This window comes from Mytilus galloprovincialis, chromosome 4 (assembly GCF_965363235.1).
Source record: "Mytilus galloprovincialis chromosome 4, xbMytGall1.hap1.1, whole genome shotgun sequence".
NCBI lineage: Eukaryota > Metazoa > Mollusca > Bivalvia > Mytilida > Mytilidae > Mytilus > Mytilus galloprovincialis.
This window is the reverse complement of record NC_134841.1, coordinates 33,697,316-33,717,084: the sequence shown is the minus strand read 5'-3', so window position 1 is coordinate 33,717,084 and position 19,769 is coordinate 33,697,316. Positions and strand designations below refer to the sequence as shown.

The following is a 19,769-nucleotide window of genomic DNA, read 5'->3' as shown; positions in this document are numbered from 1 at the left end:
ATAGTTAAAACGCAATTTATTCTACATCCAGTTTACAGTGTTTACCGAAATACAATAGTTAAGCCATAATAGTTTTGTGTGTTTACAATGGAGTTCGAAATTGCAGAAACCACCAGTTGAATACCAGTCCCGTGTGTGCGTGGTCTCCTCAAAGTGAAAATCATGAGTTACATTATTGACCTGGTTGCAGTAACAAAAACTTAAAAACATGTTGTGTTTGTTTTCTCAAAGCTTCTTCCGAAAATAAAGTCAAATGTGGTTTGCATACTAATAAACACTCTATAGGCAATAAAGCAAAAATTAGTTTAAAACAAATTCAAACATCTTATAAATTTTACACGAATTTATCAAAAGTGTATGTACAAACAAAATGTAAGTATTAAACGACGTAAAATCCTACGCAATGTATATCTAATTTATCTTTCAAAACTATTCAATGTGCTACATTAAATTTTTCTAAATTTTAAACCCTGTTAATAATTCTAAATTGGCAACACTGGTATTTGTAAACCTATGCAAAGAATTCTCAATAAACAACAAAGGCCAGGATTTTATTTCCTTTTTCAGAAAATCAAGATTTTCAATACTAGGTTTTAAAAAGTTCCGATTGCATACCCCCGTTAACTTACCAATTTAAAGTAATTAAATCATTCAATTTGCTTTGAATTGTGATCAGGTGAGGATCTCTGTGGCGTCTTTTAAACATACATTACCATTTGATTTATTTTTATTATCTATATGTACATACTTCAATGCGTTTTAATGAGCATAGTAAATTGTAAATCATACGATATTTAAAATTGATTTAAAATACATTTCGCTTTTCATTACTACATATTTATTAGTTTGTAAATATACGTGATAAATATCCTATTTTTTTTTACATTGATTGGAAAAACCGGGAAACTATAGTCTGTAATTGAAGATCTTAGTATATTCGACATATTTCACCAATTGCATAATGGTTAGTAGCTCTGTTTGTAGAAGATGCTAATTTGGCGGAAAGGGACTGACAGCAAATTTAAACCCCTGGAATCTCTTCCTCTCCTCCATGAATACTATGAACAAACTTCCTAAAATGCAAATGAATAGAAATATCATATTGTATTACTGAAGGATTATTTTGCGTCACAATAGTTCATTCCGAAAAAGGGTTACAATGTTTTTGCTTAACTATTTCTGTGGAGAACACAGGCCTGTCTGGAAGTTCCAAAAGACTTTGTTCATATTCATAAGAACAAGAATATGTCCATAGCATACGGATGCCCCACTCGCTCTATCATTTTCTATGTTCAATGGACCGTGAAATTGGGATCAAAACTGTAATTTGGCATTAAAATTAGAAAGATTATATCATAGGGAACATGTGTACTAAGTTTCAAGTTCATTAGACTTCAACTTCTTCAAAAAATATCTTGACCAAAAACTTTAACCTGAAGCAGGACAGACGGGCGGACGGAAGAAACGATGGCCTGACGAACGGACCTGCAGACCAGAAAAATCGGAGATGGGGCATAAAAATGTTATTACATGCAGTCGGTAACGCGTTGAAAATAAGAAATTGTTTTGATGCAATATTTATGAATTTAAAATAATTAATTAGAATGTTCATAAAAGTTATAATCAACAATTATATTGTAAATACTAAATAACCTTTGACTCACTCTATTACTTTATATGTACCGTTCTAATTTCAGGCCAACGTTATTATAATCTCAGTTTATTATCATAGTATTTGATCTCTTCTGTCAGAAATGTCTCATTAAATGTCAAAATTTACTTTTTGATAAGAATAACTCGAGTGTAATTTAAAATTTTTGTTTAAACTCAATTGCTACAGCGCTCCTTAACAGGTAACATGAAGTATTTAAATCAGGATAAATTGTACGGTTAGCTAATCGATTCATCTGTGACTGTCTTCTGTAATTCACAGAATCTACTTTCATTTTCAGGATTGAAATGAACTTCTTTGGTTTTAAGGATTAAAACAGCAAGGTAGGTTTGATGTTTCTTCATGTCAGTGGCTTTTTATGAAAATACTGTACATTTTGTTTTGCATTTTATACTCAGTTACCTGCGATGCATATTGTACAACGGGATATGTAATTAATATTGGAATTTAAAAACAGAAACTGATATTTTCCAATAGAAGTGAGTCTTTGAACAAAAGTTAATATGTCTTTATCTTTCTTTCAATGTGGTATTTTTTCCAATAACGAAAAAAAAAATAAAGATAGGAATCTTCTCTTTTTTGGGGGAAATCTGATCATAACAATGTTTACAGATTTCGGATTTGTATCAAAAATAACAAAACTGGACAACGTTTTCAAACAACGGTGACTCATAGTACTATATGAACAATATTTGCGTGCATGTCATTATAAAACAAGAAATACGTGTGTGTACCTTTAACGAATATAATTTTTAAAGCTATGGGAAAGTTACGGAAGCCAGTTAGTGTCGGCTGGGAGTTTTATTTTTAAGTCGTTATAATGATTTAGCTCACTTGTTATAACGACTTAGCATATCTATCTCGTTATATCAGCTTAGTTAACTCGTTTGAACAAGTTAGCTAAGTCGTTTTATGAGTAAGCTAAGTTGTTTAAACGAGTAAGCTAAGTTGTTAACGACTCAAAAATAAAACTCCACCCTGGCACAAACTGACTTCAGTAGAAAGTCGACTGAATCAGTGAAGGTGAAGCTATTCAATCGAAAAAGTCTTTCTTTAATACAAAAATTAAATAATTTATATAACTACGTATTTATTCTACACATGTACAACGGTTTAGTTATAGTACAAATGTATTTGATAATATTCGTTCATATTCTAGACATATTCTTAGCTTCAACAGAAATAACCAAGTACAAATGTACTTCTTATTATACTACTTCCAAACACATACATGCATAAAAAGAACGCAACAATTACTGTAAAGAAACATTTTCTTTTAGTTTTGTTAGTGCCCAACTCTATGCAGTAAGAATTTATTTAAATGCAATTTAAATCGACTTCGTGTAACCTTTGTTTGAAATTCCGACAATAATGTTATCTCAATGTTAGAATGTAATACGAACTCAACTTTTCACTAAAATTCATTTTAAATATATAATTATTATATTCCGTTACAATATAGATAAAAAATTTAAATGTTTAATTTTGAATTACTTTTTTTTGCTTTCAAGTAGTGGGCGAATTTAACAAGAGTTCGATATTTACTTCAGATAATTCACAACACGAAAGAGTCCATGTTCACTGCACAAAAGGGTACAATATTTGCTAACATGGTAGGGCCCATCAGCACGATTCTCTCTCTTCCTCCTACAAAATTCCAGTAAAACACTAAATATGATTATTAACCGACGGAAGCATCGTTTGTTTACCAAAAAAAAAAAAGATTTACGAAATCGTTCACAACAGTGGCGTTAATTCAAAATTCACAATCCATTATAGATTTTTTTTATTTATGTTTTGTTTTCAGATATTATACAAATCACTAGACATGGGTGTTAAACACTGTTAAAACACATATATGATAAAAACATGTACTTCCGGTTTTCAGAAACTACAAATTTATGAACAGTGGGTGGTATTAATACCACTGTTACAAACACATTGACTAGTAGTTTTTATTTTATTGAGTTGTACTGTCCGCTGTGTCTAAACTCACAATTACATTTGTAAATAGTTGCAGTCTCAGACAATGTATTGATAATGGCGTTACAATAAAAAAAAAATCACCGGGACTGGGATTAAGTTAAATTTTACTATCGGAATGAATAGATACATGGTTTATTTTAGTACAACCTGTATATATTAAACAACAAGTACATATTAGTACAATATAACATTACAGCCAGACATAGTCTTACGGTACGCTGCCAAAATTAAAATATCATGTATCAAATTAAACGTTTATGTATGGTTATGACAAGATTCTTAATTATTGATATTTAACAATTATGTCAAACAGGATATAAATATAACGGTCTTTTTAATTACAGTATGCATTCAAATGCATATAGATCAATAACAAATATTTTATTTGTTTATTTGCTAACGGGACAAACAGACCAAATAGACTGTCGTTAGATGTGATGAAATCTTAACCGAAAAACTAACCAAAGAATAACTAGTGGAAAAGGCCAAGGAAAAAACAAAGCATTGCAATGTAACACGTATATGGATTACAATTATAGAACTAAACCGAACGCGTTTCTATTAGTCATCTACGGAAAACCTCATTAAAAGATGTTTTCTACTTTGCAATATCATCCATAAAAATTCCGGAGACTAGATCTTCATGACTCGTTTCTGAGATTTTTGTGTTGTTGGTTTACTGTTTCAATGGCGTATACTTCAATCTTATCATATATTTTTTGTTTTCGTTTAAACTGATAGGAAAAAAGTCTGTCAAATCAGATCAAAACTTCTTTGTCATTCAATCATAGTTGATATAATTGCTTGAAACATTATGATGTGCTACCTCAAATGTAAATACTTCAAACAGCTCTGTAAATATTATGATGCGTTTACAACAACGACATATTTATGTATGTTTATCAAAATATTGTCAAGGAGATAACCTAAATTGAACTTATTCAAACAATACATTTTATCTAATAAAGTCAGCTAAAAACAGATATTGTTACAAGGATTTTTTAAATTTCGATACATAGTATGTATGGAAATTTAGAATACAAATACGTATGTATTACATACGTATGTTGACAGTTTTTTTCAGTTACAAACGACAAAACTGGAAAAAAAACCTAATTAAATGTACTAGCATAGGGAGGTACCCACTGTTACTAAAATAAACATATCGGATAATAAAGATAAGTATCCATCGCTTGCCATTTACGTACAAAGGGTAGTTAAGTTTAAAAAACCTTGAGCATTTATAATAAGTCTAACTTTACATTTAAATTTCAATAACTGTGTCTACATCCAACAATTGTAGTGTGTTCAAATTTCCTTTTATTATTTGTGTAACAACAAAGACCATGTATTCGTGACTTCTATCTAGTATGGTTCCGGCTGGCCCAATATTAGAAGTAAAGATAAACAGAATAGAAGAGGTGCCAAAAATACCAGAGGAACAGTCAAACTCATAAATCGAAAATAAACTGACAACGCTAAGCTAAAAATGAAAAGACAAACAGATAAATAATAGTATACAAGAAATAACATATAAAACGAAAGACTGAGCAACACAAACCCCATCAAACACTGGGGGTTATCTCAGGTGCTCCGGAAGGGTAAGCAGATCCTGCTCCACATGTGGCACCCGTCACGGATTTGATTCCGTGTCTCATATGCTGAAATTAAACACCATTGCGTTAGCTGCGGGACTGTAGCTTGATGGTTCTTGTGATTTTTTTTTGACAATTTGAGGTCTATGGTTCACACAAATAAAAAATATATAATAAGGACCATAAGAATTCCGGTTCCACAACTACCATTGAATATGATATTATAATGTATATACACATATGTTAATCAAGATTTTAACAAGTCTACATTTAAAACAACGTTCAAACCTATGATTGCTTTGGATAATAAACAGCTGAGCCATGAGCGCATGATACGCCCGACGTCTTGTGTGGAAGTTTTATGCAATAATCATAAATAGTTTCTGAGAAAGTTTTAAGCAATTACCATTTATTGCTTTTGAGACACGGCGGGACATGTGACCCCCCCCCCCCCCCCCCACACACCCTGTTTTTTTTTACAAATATCACTAAAATAAAATTTTGAATCAAACCAAAAAGTATACAGATCTTTAGATTAATATAACAAAGAAGTGTTTACAGTTTCAAGCAATAATCATAAATTGTTTTTTGCGATACGGCGCGACATGTAAAAAAAACCCTCCCCTTTTTACAAAATACTCAATAACTCAAAAATAAAATTTTGAGTCATCACCAAAAAGTATACAGATCTTTAGATTAATATAACAAAGAAGTGTGTAAAGTTTTAAGCAATAATCATAAATCGTTTTTGAGATACGGCACGACATGTAAAAAAAACCTCCCCCTTTTTTACAAAATACTCAATAACTCAAAAACGAAATTTTGAATCATCACCAAAAAAACTATACAGATCTTTAGATTAATATAACAAAGAAGTGTGTAAAGTTTCAAGCAATAATCATAAATTGTTTTTTGCGATACGGCGCGACATGTAAAAAAAACCCTCCCCTTTTTTACAAAATACTCAATAACTCAAAAATAAAATTTTGAGTCATCACCAAAAAGTATACAGATCTTTAGATTAATATAACAAAGAAGTGTGTAAAGTTTTAAGCAATAATCATAAATCGTTTTTGAGATACGGCGCGACATGTAAAAAACCCTCCCCCTTTTTTACAAAATACTCAATAACTTAAAAATGAAATTTTGAATCATCACCAAAAAGTATACAGATATTAAGATTAATATAACTAAGAAGTGTGTAAAGTTTTAAGCAATAATCAAGAATCGTTTTTGAGATACGGTGCGACATGTGAAAAAAAACACACCCCTGTTTTAATTACAAAGTGCCGTAACTCAAAAAGTTTAAATCTGATTTTCACCAAAAAGTATACAGATCATTTGACCATCATAATAAACAATTATATTAAGTTTCATGAAATTTAGATAAGTCGTTCTCAAGTTACGGTGCGACATGTTTACGCCGGACGGACAGACAGACGGACGGACGGACACCGGACATTTGTATACCATAATACGTCGGGCGTATAAAAACCGCACTTATTATACGTGTGCAGAAAATTTTCTTTGTCAAAGCTAAATTATGAAAAGAAGAAAACACAATCTACTGTATACTAGCTAAAGGACAACCTTACTTCTATAAATATGCTGTTGTTTTGGGACGTACGTGACATACCATAACAGCTCGTTTTGTGGAATTACAGATTTATCATCCTGTGAGAAAATTCCTTATTTTGATACATAAGAATATTATTAAGCTTACTAAGATTAAGGGGGCTCCTGGGTATATTAAATCATTTTTTTTTCTTATATAGGATTTCGCTATATTTTTTTTATAAATAAACTTTATCATATACTTAAAAGAAAAATGAAATAAAAAAAAAATGGGGTCACCGTTCATTTAAGCTCACAATCTGCCTCCGGAAAAAGCATACATTTTTGTTAATGTCCTTTTTTCTGTTGAGCTAATAGAAGAAATAGAGGTAATATCGAAATAAAAAACTAACCTAATTACAGAAATCGCTTAAATTTTACATTTATTTAGTTTACGTACAGCTTATATGAAAACTATAATATAAAATATAGGTCACCGATGAGTTAAAAAAAGATATTTCAAATTTAATGCCAAAAAATGGCATTTTTGCACCAAAGGGAGATAATTTGAAGCTTTTTCAATGATATAAACATTTTAAAAGTCATCTAGGGCCAAACCAAATCGATTTTTTGGGTGGATTTTTTTACCATATCATAAAGTAATAACATAATAGTGTAATAAATAAAATTTGTAATGGAAAAATAAAGGTTCAATTTTTTGCTGAAATTTTTGTACCCACGAGCCACCTCAAGAACAAATGTAGTTATCCTATCTGAGCCATCATAAATTAAGGTATATACACAGAAAATACATATTTTTGTAAATGTTCATTGTCGAAATAGGCACGACATATTCTAAAATAATTTGATATCTAATTTTTCGATAATTTCTTCTTTGACTGTATATTTTCTGATGTGCCTAGCTGATTTTTTGTTTGCAATGGTCTGTGCTTTGATGTCAGATCAAATCATCGCATGTAAGTTTGGTAATGTCACTGGTTACAAATGACGTTGATCTAAAACTATTTTGATTACATTTCTTTTGTAATTTTATCATAAATGTTGTTTTAAATTCTTGAACAGGTTACAGTAACACTTTATAGGCCTAGGTGTTTGACAAGTTGATGTTTTTTTATAAATCAATTAAAAGTGTTTAAAAAGAGAAATCAACTTGAGAATTGTTCAAAAATAAGTTTCTGATAAAAATTGCTAGATAAAATAAATAGACATGTTGAAGACCGTACTTTGACCTATAATATTATACTTTTATAAATTGTGACTCATGTCTCATGGGCACTCATACTACATCTTCTTATATCTATGATAGCTTTTGAAATGTTTTAAAACACGCAGAAATTCAACCTTCAATACTAGTAGGTTGTGATTATTGTTTATTGTATAGGGAAGAGGCCAACGAGAACTGTGAATGCAGAGAATAGAAAATACAAATGTTCAATTACTTATAGTTGCCCTGGTTTGTAATTGAACTCGCGACCACTTACACTTACGCTAAAACGAAACCATCGTAGTCGTTTTGATAATGGGGAAATTGTCCACATTTTCTATTTCAAAAATGCTTCAATAACTGTTTGCTTCCATAAATCTCTGTATAAACTTTGGATAAATGGTTTGAAAGAAATTTTCTGTTTACTGTTGACAAAGAAATAAGACTACCATTTATCTTTACCAATTAATCAATTATTGAACGGATATAGTAATTACCCTGCTATTATAATAATGAAGATGCGATAAAATGTCAAAAATTATTATTATTATCGACAGACATGCTCTAATAATAGCTAAGCACTTTTTTTAACCTTAAGGGATAAGTGGCAAACATACATGCACCTAAATTAACGGCTGCACTTACCAGGGACACACAACCGAAAAAAACTCGGAAAGTAGGAAACATCTTGCTCCAAATTGTCGATTTTATAATAACTATAACGTTGTTATGTACATAAGAAACAATCATGGTAAAAATATTCAGGATAATAAATTAAATAACACATAGTTGAGAAGGTGGTTGAGTGGATCGGTACCTCTAGAAAATACATTATCAACCTTGGCTTCGTCTCTATTGGCAATGTTTCCTCGTGGTAACTATCTGCTCTATCATCCTCTCAGCTATGTGTTATTCAATTTATCATCCTGAATATTTTACCATTATTGGTCAATCTCAAAGAGCCTTTGAAACGAATTTCAAGCAATTTAATATGCATTTATTATTAATAATGCATATCATAAACGGCTACTTATTTTTCAAAAATTTGTGATGGATTAAAATATTTATAACTATAACAAAGGCAGCTATATACTGCCATGTAATTTGAACCACAATCTGATTCGTCCAACTATTCAATTTGAAGTATCCGATTTGAAATATTTAAATTCAGTTATTTCATAAATAACGTATAATATACTATTGTCGCATATACGTAACAACAATAATCAATTATGGAGGATACCAGATGGCAATCCTTTCTAAAATCACTGACAAAGTACTATGGTACATGCATGACGAGGTACATAATAGTAAATCAAATATTTATGTATATTATTAAAGTTTCTTTCTTACATGTAGCCTTGTTATCTCTTGCTTTACAGGAAAGTTTAGATGGGTTGTAGTAATGGTAAGCAGAATGAGTTTGATAGTATCCAGCCAACACCAAAGAGGAGTAATACACCTCCAGATGAGGAAGACGGAAGTGACTTTTTATACGAGTATGAAAATGATTCAGATGAGGTAAGCCAGAATCCGACATGTATACAGAAACCACAAAATCCGTCATCGAGTCGAAATCTGTAGCTCTTCTGTTGCTATCTTCCTTTTTTCCTGCATAGTGTTCAAATCAAACATGTGCTTTTTAAATAAAATTAAGGAGAAGTGGTAGTTATGCCTTTATGCCCGGTATGACAAAATGTGAAAAAAAACCAACAAACAAACAAACCGACTTGATAGACAACGACAAACAACAAGCACTGAATTACAGGCTCCTGGCTTGGGATCGACATAAAGAGAACAGGGCAGGGGTAACAATTTTGTGAGCGATTGATACTCCTCGTCCGAACCTGGGACAGTAGTGTAACAACACAACATAAATGTAAGACAAACTATAATATCACTTTGAAAGGACTGATCAGATCAACATTTAGAATGAAAAAGGTTATTAATCTTACGGTTAGTTCAAAATGGGAAAAAGGGTCGAAATTAACCTAAATAAGCCGAAATGGAGTAACAATGTTACGAAATGGAAAAAAATTAAGATATCTATCAGTTGTTCACATCATATTATTTCAATGTCGTAATAGGTCAAGTTTAAAATTATTAGCATCGATGAATTTTACATTTAGTCTTTTTTAATGGAAGAAATAGAAAGATATTCTACTGAATTCTTAAGAAAATCTCGTCACAACTTAATTTTTGTTCATTTATTTGTTGGGAGTTTAGTGTGACTTCCATTTTCACTGAACTAGCACACAATTTTTTAGGGGCCAGCTGATGACCACCTTCAGGTGCGGATTTTCTCGCTGTGTTGAAGATCTATTGGTGGCCTTCGGCTGTTTTCTGCTCTTTACTCAAGTTGTTGACTCTTTGACCATTCCCCATTTCCATTCATTTTATATATAGAAAATCTAACTGATTTTTGCTTTCGTCAGATACAACTTGAACCAATAGAGGACGGTTATCCTGAACCAAAAGCCAATGATGAAAGCCATGAAATATTCCAAAAGCTGTTTGCAAGGAAAGGTTCAAATCATGAAACAGACGAAAACGGCAATGAAATAATTAACCAGGAACAGAGAGACAATCATGCAAGAAATGTAAGAAAATTTTATCATATGAACTTCAGAGAGGGACGATACATTTATTTATTTTTATTTTTTTTTGGGGGGGTGGGGGGCGGGGTGGGTTGGGGGTTAATTGGATAAGAATTAATAATTACCAAATCATAACCGAAGTAGGAGTCTTTATCTTTTCCATCTTTTTTGTTTCCCCGCTAAGTACGGTTTATCTATTCCTAAAGGGTTATGAAAAATGGCAACTAAGCATTTTATTGTCACCTTTTTATCTCCTCTTAAAAATAAATATATAACAAAGAGTAACAAATTGATGTATCTATTAAAATCTGTCGGATTCCAGATGATAATATAAAAAAGAAGATGTGGTATGATTGCCAATGAGACAACTATCCACAAAAGACCAAAATGACACAGACATTAACAACTATAGATCACCGTACGACCTTCAACAATGAGCAAAGCCCATACCGCATAGTGAGCTATAAAAGGCCCCGATTAGACAATGTAAAACAATTCAAACGAGAAAACTAACGGCCTTATTTATGTAAAAAAAAATGAACGAAAAACAAATATGTAACACATAAACAAACGACAACCACTGAATTACAGGCTCCTGACTTGGGACAGGCACATACATAAATAATGTGGCGGGGTTAAACATGTTAGCAGGATCCCAACCCTCCCCCTAACCTGGGACAGTGGAATAATAGTACAACATAAGAACGAACTAATCTATAAAAATCAGTTGAAAAAGGCTTAACTCATCAGATGGACAAAAATACAAGTGCACGTGGCCCGTACTTATAAACCCATCCAACTCCATTAACATAATTTTATCCTGCAATTGGGTGTCCTACTGTACAGATACAGCCCTACAGATATCGCTATGCTGTATCTGTATACTATACAGATATCGCTTTAAAGCTCCGCCCACTGCCGGACTGAGTATTGTTTGAACCTGTGTGACCTCAGAATGTGTATTCCAGTTGCATTCCAATGACGATGACAATTGTCGATTTCAAAACTTGAATGTGTATGATTGTGTTACAATAGTTATCAAAGGTACCAGGATTATAATTTAGTACGCCAGACGCGCGTTTCGTCTTAATAAGACTCATCAGTGACGCTCATATCAAAATATTTATAAAGCCAAACAATTACAAAGTTTAAGAGCATTGAGGATCCAAAATTCCAAAAGGTTGTGCCAAATACGGCTAAGGTAATCTATGCCTGGGACAAGAAAATCCTTAGTTTTTCGAAAAATTAACAGTTTTGTAACAGGAAATTTATTAATCAACCATGTCAATTTCAGCATGCATGTGTAGTGAATGTCAAGTCTGAAGCGTAGGACAACTCGTACACTTCTGTTTCAAATTTGACAATGTCTTGTTATTTGCTTTTACTGTTGAAATTAGTTGTTATGTCAAACTAGATAATTATTCACCTTGAGCGATGTATTATTGTTGACCATTCGAGATTCTTTTTTTGCGAACCCGTCTTCAGCGTAATGTGTGATTTTGATATTACTACGCGAGCCTCAAGGGATTACAAATCGAAAATAAATGCCAAATATGTTAGTTTTTGTGTCTTTCAAACCACTAACAATATACAGAATTAATTGCAGGATAAAGACAATAACTGTTTAGTGTCTTTAGATATCAGCTGTATTTGTACTCGGCTCGAAACAGGTGTAGTAGCTCGCTAAAAGCTCGCATACACCTTGTTTCCTAGCCTCGTACAAATACAGCTGACATTTAAAGACACTAAACAGTTATTGTCTATGGAAAAAAAACACACATTTTAATCGGGAAATTGATTTTACACTGATTCCTAAAATGTAAATTTGAATACTGCTCATAATTTCTACTTTTCAATTCCACCACCTAAACAGTCACCAGGTGATGTGACCTCCACCTTCGAGGATCTTATAGACTACTTAGAGAAACCTTTCAAGAATCACCCAGAAAGAGATGCATTCCTGGTTAGAGCAATTTTAGTTTGGTTAAGCAACCAAAATATTGAACAGATGGCTAAGTCACCAGGCAATTCTACATCACCGGCAGGATACTTAGCATTGTTGGGTCAAAAGAAAACCAGTTATTCTACATTTTTTACAGCTCTCTGCAGGTAACGTATATTTGGGTTGTAAAAGTCTCGGACTATTTCTAGAAATACTGTGTAACAGTTCATCAACATGGCAAAGTGTAATGGCATGAAAAGAAATGTATAACCTACAAAATAATTATGAAATAAATCAACTTCTTAACAGAAGAGGTCTTTCCAAATTTTTTTTGGAATGTAAAAGTAAATTGAAAAGAATAAAACAAAAACAAAAACAAAAAAAACACGAAACACGTGTAATAGTTGGTATCAAGTAGAAATCATAGCACTTGAAATATGTTATTCCAAAGAAAGAGATTTATGCTTTTTTAACCATACTATTTGAAATTTTTTGTTCAGAAAAGGTGGGATATTATGTGCACAAATACGTGGAATTTGTAAAGCTGGTGATTATCAACCTGGCGATAGAGATGAAAGAGGCAGTCTGTGGAACGCTGTTTATCTCCATGACAATTGGCACATTGTACATGCGTTCTGGGCATGTCGCTCAGTATTTGGAAAGGTCTCTGGGGGATGGATACAGCTAGAAGCAGGAGGGCAAACTATCGCTAAACGGACGGAAGAATCTGCAGGCACGATTCAGAATTCATTTGATGAAAATTACATTCTGCCTAAACCAAAAGAATTTCTCTATGACTGTCATCCTAATGATAGTAAATGGCAGCTAGTCAAACCCCAAATAAGCCGAAATGAATTCTTTGACAGAGCCTATCTTTTCCCTCCATTCTGGAGATTTGGTATGGAAATGATCAGTGAAAACAGATGCTCTCTAACGTCCAAGAATGGAGAAGCTAAAATTTCATTTAAAGCGCCTTTAAAAATTGGAAATGAACTTGATGTATGGTATGAGTTGCTCCTAAAAGAAAACACTTCAGGTGCTGAAACAGATTTGCTCAATCCAGAAAATATTCCAAAACTTGTTAGCATGATACGAAACACTCCAGAATGGAATTGCACTATTCAATTTCCTGCAAAGGGAATATACAAAATAGTTTTCAGCGGTGGTTGGCACAACCAAGGTTTAGCCAGATTGGGAGAATTTCAATTAGTTTGTAATGAGAAAATACAAGACTGTAAACCCTTACCTTTTGATCCTGGACGTCCTGGTATAGGTTTTGGACCTGTTACGGAAGAAGCTGGATTTATTTTACCTTCTCACAGAAATGGCCAGATTCATGTAGACAAAACAAAATCCACCCGTATCAGATTTTTTATAGACAGCATTGTAGCAAGGACTCTGATTGTGAAAACAGAATTATTAACCTATTCTTCCATAAATGACGAAAATTTACAGAAAGAATTGAATGACAAAGTTACATGGAAGATCGAGTCCAGTGGAAAAGAAAATAATATGCAAACATCAGCAAGAGAACTTAAAATAGTTGCAAATCCACAGACAAAAGAAAATTGCTACCTCCGAATTTATGCTGGACATCGTTCAAAACATAAGGATGATACAAACGAACCGGAAATGTCTGTTGTGTGCAACTATTTCCTGACCACTTCAAAGTTACCAACATATGAGGTAAATATATACAATCGAAGATAATATCAAGTAGGATGTAACGTTTATTTTCACAAAAATTGTGTATCGGTTTCACATGTGCCCTACTAGATTATTTTACCGAATTACAGAACCCTCCTATTTTATACACACATCCATGATCATACATCAAAATTCGATTTACCAATATCGGAGTAAGTTCAATGAGAACAGAAAAGGTCTCTCGTTGTTTTTCTTTAAATATTAGACTGAGAGTTAATTTTGATATATTCACAATTGAAATATGCAATGGAAAATATATCATTCCCAGGTTATGACTCACTTTTCGAGATACTTCAGTTCGAAATTTGCATGTTTCATGTTGAAACCTAAAATTTAAGCTTTCTATTTATCTGTTAATTTATAAGCGGTTTGCATAAGGATTTTTGTGATTTCTTTGAACTACATATGTATCTCAATATACAGGTAAAAGGCTAGGCGAACTGCGCTCTTTTTCCTGGTTCTAAAGCTCGTTTATAAATACACCCGCCGTTCATATAAAAAAAACAACTTTTCAATGACCTCGAATTAAAAAAAAAAAAATTAAGAAGACTAAAAAAAAGTACGAAGTTGAGGTTCCTTGAGGACACCTAAGTTCCGAAAGATTTTCACCAAATTCAGCTAGTGTAGTCACTGATCTATAATATTGATAATTATCAGACCGGGAGTAAGCGATTTGCCCGACGTAATCTGCTGACTGCTATGGAAGGAGATGACATGGAACAGATCAACAAATGTTTGTTACAATGTGAGAGGACACAGATCGGTGAGGACGATGCCGACATGCAATATGCCCGACAGAAAATTGAGGTTCTAACTCTCAGGAAAGGTACACTAAATTTAGTTGTGAAAGCAAAAATCCAAGTTAAATTGGGGTGATTGGTCGGGGGATGGCGGCTGTCGATATGGAATATGCCCGACAGAAAATTGAGGTTCTAGCTCTCAGGAAAGGTACACTAAATTTAGTTATGAAAGCAAAACCAAAGTTTAATTGGGGTAATTGGTCGGGGGAGGGCGGCTGTCGATATGAAATATGCCCGACAGAAAATTAAAGTTCTAACTCTGAGGAAAGGTACACTAAATTTAGTTGTGAAAGCAAAACCCAAGTTAAATTGGGGGGGATTGGTCGGGGAGGGCGGCTGTCGATATGGAATATGCCCGATAGAAAAAAGAAGTTCTAACTCTCAGGAAAGGTACATTAAATAAAAAAAGTAGTTGTATAGGTACAACTCTTAGTTTAAATTGGGAAATGAGTCGGGGGAGGGGCATGACAATTGATGCCGATATAGAATATGCCCGACAGAAGACTGAAGTTTTGACTCGCAAGAAAGGTACAATTAATTAAAATGAAGTTGTGTAAGCAAAACCCTTAGTTATATTTTGGAGGGGCATGACTATAGTTGCCAATATGGAAAATGCGCGACAGAAAATTGATGTTCTTATTTACTAAATTAAGAAATAGTTGCGTAAGCAAACCCGTAAATTAAATTGATCGAAGTTTGATTTTTTTTTTTTTAAGGGGAGGGTGGAGGTCAGGCCTATAAAAGAGATACCGGGGGAAATTCAAACGCCTGCGCCGAAAATAAACTGACAACGCCATGAATTAAAATGAAAAAGACAAACACACAAATACAAAAACAAAAGTACACATGCAAAACTGAAGACTGAGTAACACAAACCCCACCTCAAGCTAGGGGTGATAAATGCCGATGTCTTTAATCATTTCATGCAAAGACATGATTTTGTTTGAACCAAAACTTTATTAACATAAGACTAGATATATAGAAGTATAGTTGAAACTGGACGCTACCAAATCAGAATTCAACCAACCAACGGATTTGATGTTTCTAGCACGAACATTGTACTCCCAACACTGACTAAAGTTTTATGACCGACATGCTCGAGTAGTTTCACTATACAAGTCCCAAACATAATACAACCAAAGACAGCTTGAACAGATACTAATCGTATGCATGCCCGCTTAACAACTTTCTATTGTTTAATCCTCATTGTCATGGTTAATATGTAGAATTAACGAAATGTTCAAAAGACAGAGATCTCATAACATTTCAAAATTTACTTTCAAAGATTCATTACTTTTTGGTTTCCTCGTTTGAAAATGTCATTACTTGTCGCGTCGCAATCATATTATGTAAATAACTATGTTAAAACAACAATACATTTTCCGTGAATTCAGTGTGAAATATGCATTTTTTTTACATGCACCAACAAGAACTCGCACATTCTGATTTTGCAGGATACTACTCTGAACGACATAAATATGTTTAATTGAAACTTCGAAATTCAGATAATGTCATCTAGGAGAGAAGGTGACTGGAACGCAACCCTTGGCTAGCAAAATTTTAAGCTTGCACTGCATTTTAGTATTCAATGTTTGCAATTCCAAAAAAGTTATAAGATGAGATTTCACTTTTGAGCAAGTGACTAGAACATTCAGGTTGTTTCAATTTTATCAATGTTTAATTTCAGCAATTCATGATGCCAGACTGAGAAAAAATTTAGGGAATGTAGAATTGACAATCAAAATGATAAAAAATTCGAAATTTATGAATATTTTCCTACACGATATACAAGTATTAGAGAAGTTTGCCGAGTCTCTTCGTCAATTGAAAGGTTTTACCTGTGATCTTCCCAGGCTGCTAGACGCCTTATTAGAACTACGGAATAGAAATGCTCCAAATGACGTTGTCAAAAACACTTTAGCAGCTCTGTTGGTATTGTTTGGATGTGATGTTGATGAAAATGAGGTTTGTAATCAGTAGAAAAACGGGGTCAAGCTTGAGAAATTAATACTGCGTATAAATGCGAGAATGGTTACTTTGAATTATATTACTCGGGAATGATTTGGAAAATTAAATGTTTCGCGGCATTTCCTTTTTGTCATTTGATTCGAATGGATGTCAAAATTCTTTTGTCCCATACAAGCACATACTCTTAAAAAATAATAAAACAAACAACACAAACATCGCTATGTTAAATCGGAATAAAATCGTTTGTTTGCGCAATCTTACTTTTACATGTCAAAATAAAAATGCGCACAAAATATAGGTCGTTCTGCTTTTCACCCATCTAAAAAAATATGTACCAAAGATTAAACACAACACACTACAACGTTTTAAATATTTAAGTAGAAAAGTCTATCAAAATCATTAATGAATTCGGAAACGAATGAAAACAATTGGATTTGCACTTCGCGAAAATGATTTACTTATTTTTGGCTCCTACGCAGTTATTTCAACATGTATATCTATATACCTTATCCGTTGGTAATTGAAATCTTTAAAAAATGGACACTGTAAATTCCAATCCATATGCCGGCGATTTCCTTGACGGACGACTGCCTTAAAGTTATAGAATAATGAATTAGTAATTTGAGTGTGCATTATATTACAGGACTTTGAAGATATACAGTTCCACTGCAAAGCGTTAGCGGGAAGGCTAAGTACACAAAAAGATTCAAGTTTCAAAGAAGCTGATGCCAGGAGAGCTCAAGAAATCATGGAGAAATATACATATGAAGAAAAACAATGTAGTACTATGGCAGCAGCTAAATTACATTTATGGGTAGGTGATTGATAGGTTGTTGGTTGCTTAACGTCCAGTGGCAAATATTTCATGCATGTTCAGGATTACATGGAAAGGTGATATTCTCAGACAATTTGACAAACTTCAAGGTCACAGATAAAACAATAAAGATAATAAAAAACAAAGTTTATTTGTGAATATTGTTATTACTCTTAAAACTCCAAAACGTGGTTGGTGTAGGAATATGGTTACACAATATTTGTATCGGTATGATTAAACACCTGATGATCTGTCATATGCCTGTTGACACATTTGAAAATGGCTCAAAAAAAGTGCAAAAAAAAGATATCGTTTGACGAATTTTTTTATCCAGTGTATTATATATTTATAGACCTTTTAAAAAAATAATCAACTATATCTTTGGAAGTATGAATATAGTTTTGTATTTTTTTGTTTTCAAAGGCATTTCAACAGTTTGTCAAGTTCTTAATGCATTTAGAAAATAAAAATCTGAAATATCTCTAAATTGACGTGTGCATTCCATAAAGAAGACTTAGTTCTTGGTGTAAAGTTTGAGACTCTTTCTATTTAGAAACAAACCTGAAACCAGACGCAACGTAAGTTTCTATCGACAAAATACTTTTTCATCTTTTTGATGAACATTTAATATGTTCTTCATTGTTTCAGATAAAGGACGTTTCCAAGAAAGTATTGAATGACTTTAAAGATGACAGCTAAGAGACACTATACGATGTTCCATAACCCGGTGGATAGATAGACTATAATTCCATATCATTTATTGACGAATATTTAGTTTAGCATTGTACACAAAATATTAAAAAAGAGGTGACATTTAGTCCTGTAGAATATACTTGTTATCATATAGAATTATGTTGGTTAAGGGCAGTTTTCGTTCTATAAAGCAATCCTGCAGGAATACATGTATATATCAACTCAGGAAATACGTAATAACATAATTTTTCTTGCAATCTTCAGTAGTCGGAATAATAAAAAAAAACGATTTATCAAAAACATTAGTTTGTTTGTTTTAAAAACAATTACAGTTGTAATGGAATGCTTTGTAGTCAGTTTCCCAGTAGTCAACACTTCTGGACTGCCATGTTTTATGATCATTTATATGGTCATATTTATAAATTAACTGCTTATTAAACTTTTGAATTTTTAAATGCTTTTCTACCTCAGGAATAGATTACCTAAGCTGTATTTGGCAAACCTTTTAGGTCCATAATATATTTTGGTCCATAATGCTTTTCAACTTTGTACTTTATTTGGCCTTTTTAATTATTTTGGACTCGATCGTCACTGGCGTAAATACAAAATTTAATCCTGGTATCTATGATGAGTTTATTTATTGTATATTGTTATGACTCCGTATATGTACTGTCCAGTGACCATCTTATTTCGAAATGTTTTTATTCTGAAAATGACATACACATTTAATATATAAAATATGTTAACATGGTTTCATGTTTCAAAAATCTTGTAAAATAAAATCGATTGAAAAATGTAGAAGAATTTTCGTTGAGATAATCGAGTAAAAGATTATCAAGTTAATACAGTTATAAAATGGAAACACTGTTTTACCAAAATCAAAATAGTAATTACGAAATGATAAATCTTCAAAAGCTTGAAAATATGTAACAATATAAAAAAAATCACTGTACATTTTTTTTTAGTTTTGTCAACGGTACCGTTCTTTGATATTTCTTGATTTACAAACATTGTACTCTGGTGGTATAAACTTGTATTCTTTTTTGTTGAACGACAAAATTGTTCTTTTTTACTGAAATAGTAAAATCTACAATTTAAATGAGATACATATACTGTAGATCATTGGAATGGAGGAAAATATATATATATTGGTTTAAATATACTTTTTTCACAGTTTTGGTCTTTTGGAAAATGTGGTTTGGGTTGTATTTAGATC

At 32.4% G+C, this 19,769-nt stretch overlaps 1 protein-coding gene across 1 annotated transcript; it reads left to right on the top strand.

The window, feature by feature from the left end:
• Positions 1 to 1,839: 1,839 nt before the first annotated feature.
• LOC143071938 (uncharacterized) lies at positions 1,840 to 18,688 on the top strand. Its single transcript, XM_076246639.1, has 9 exons — positions 1,840 to 1,995; positions 9,415 to 9,553; positions 10,468 to 10,632; positions 12,503 to 12,738; positions 13,072 to 14,257; positions 14,936 to 15,104; positions 16,766 to 17,043; positions 17,690 to 17,860; positions 18,509 to 18,688. The coding sequence occupies exons 2-9, from the start codon at positions 9,425 to 9,427 to the stop codon at positions 18,557 to 18,559; spliced, it is 2,385 nt and encodes a 794-aa protein (XP_076102754.1). The 5' UTR covers positions 1,840 to 1,995; positions 9,415 to 9,424; the 3' UTR covers positions 18,560 to 18,688.
• Positions 18,689 to 19,769: the final 1,081 nt, after the last annotated feature.

What these genes read in the sequence shown, in the direction of transcription:
- LOC143071938 (XM_076246639.1), top strand. Translation starts at nt 9,425, where the DNA reads ATGGGTTGTAGTAATGGTAAGCAGAATGAGTTTGATAGTATCCAGCCA. An exon ending in TTTTTTACAGCTCTCTGCAG is followed by an intron (nt 12,739 to 13,071) that starts GTAACGTATATT and finishes TTTTTTGTTCAG; the next exon opens with AAAAGGTGGGATATTATGTG. An exon ending in GTGATGTTGATGAAAATGAG is followed by an intron (nt 17,044 to 17,689) that starts GTTTGTAATCAG and finishes ATTATATTACAG; the next exon opens with GACTTTGAAGATATACAGTT.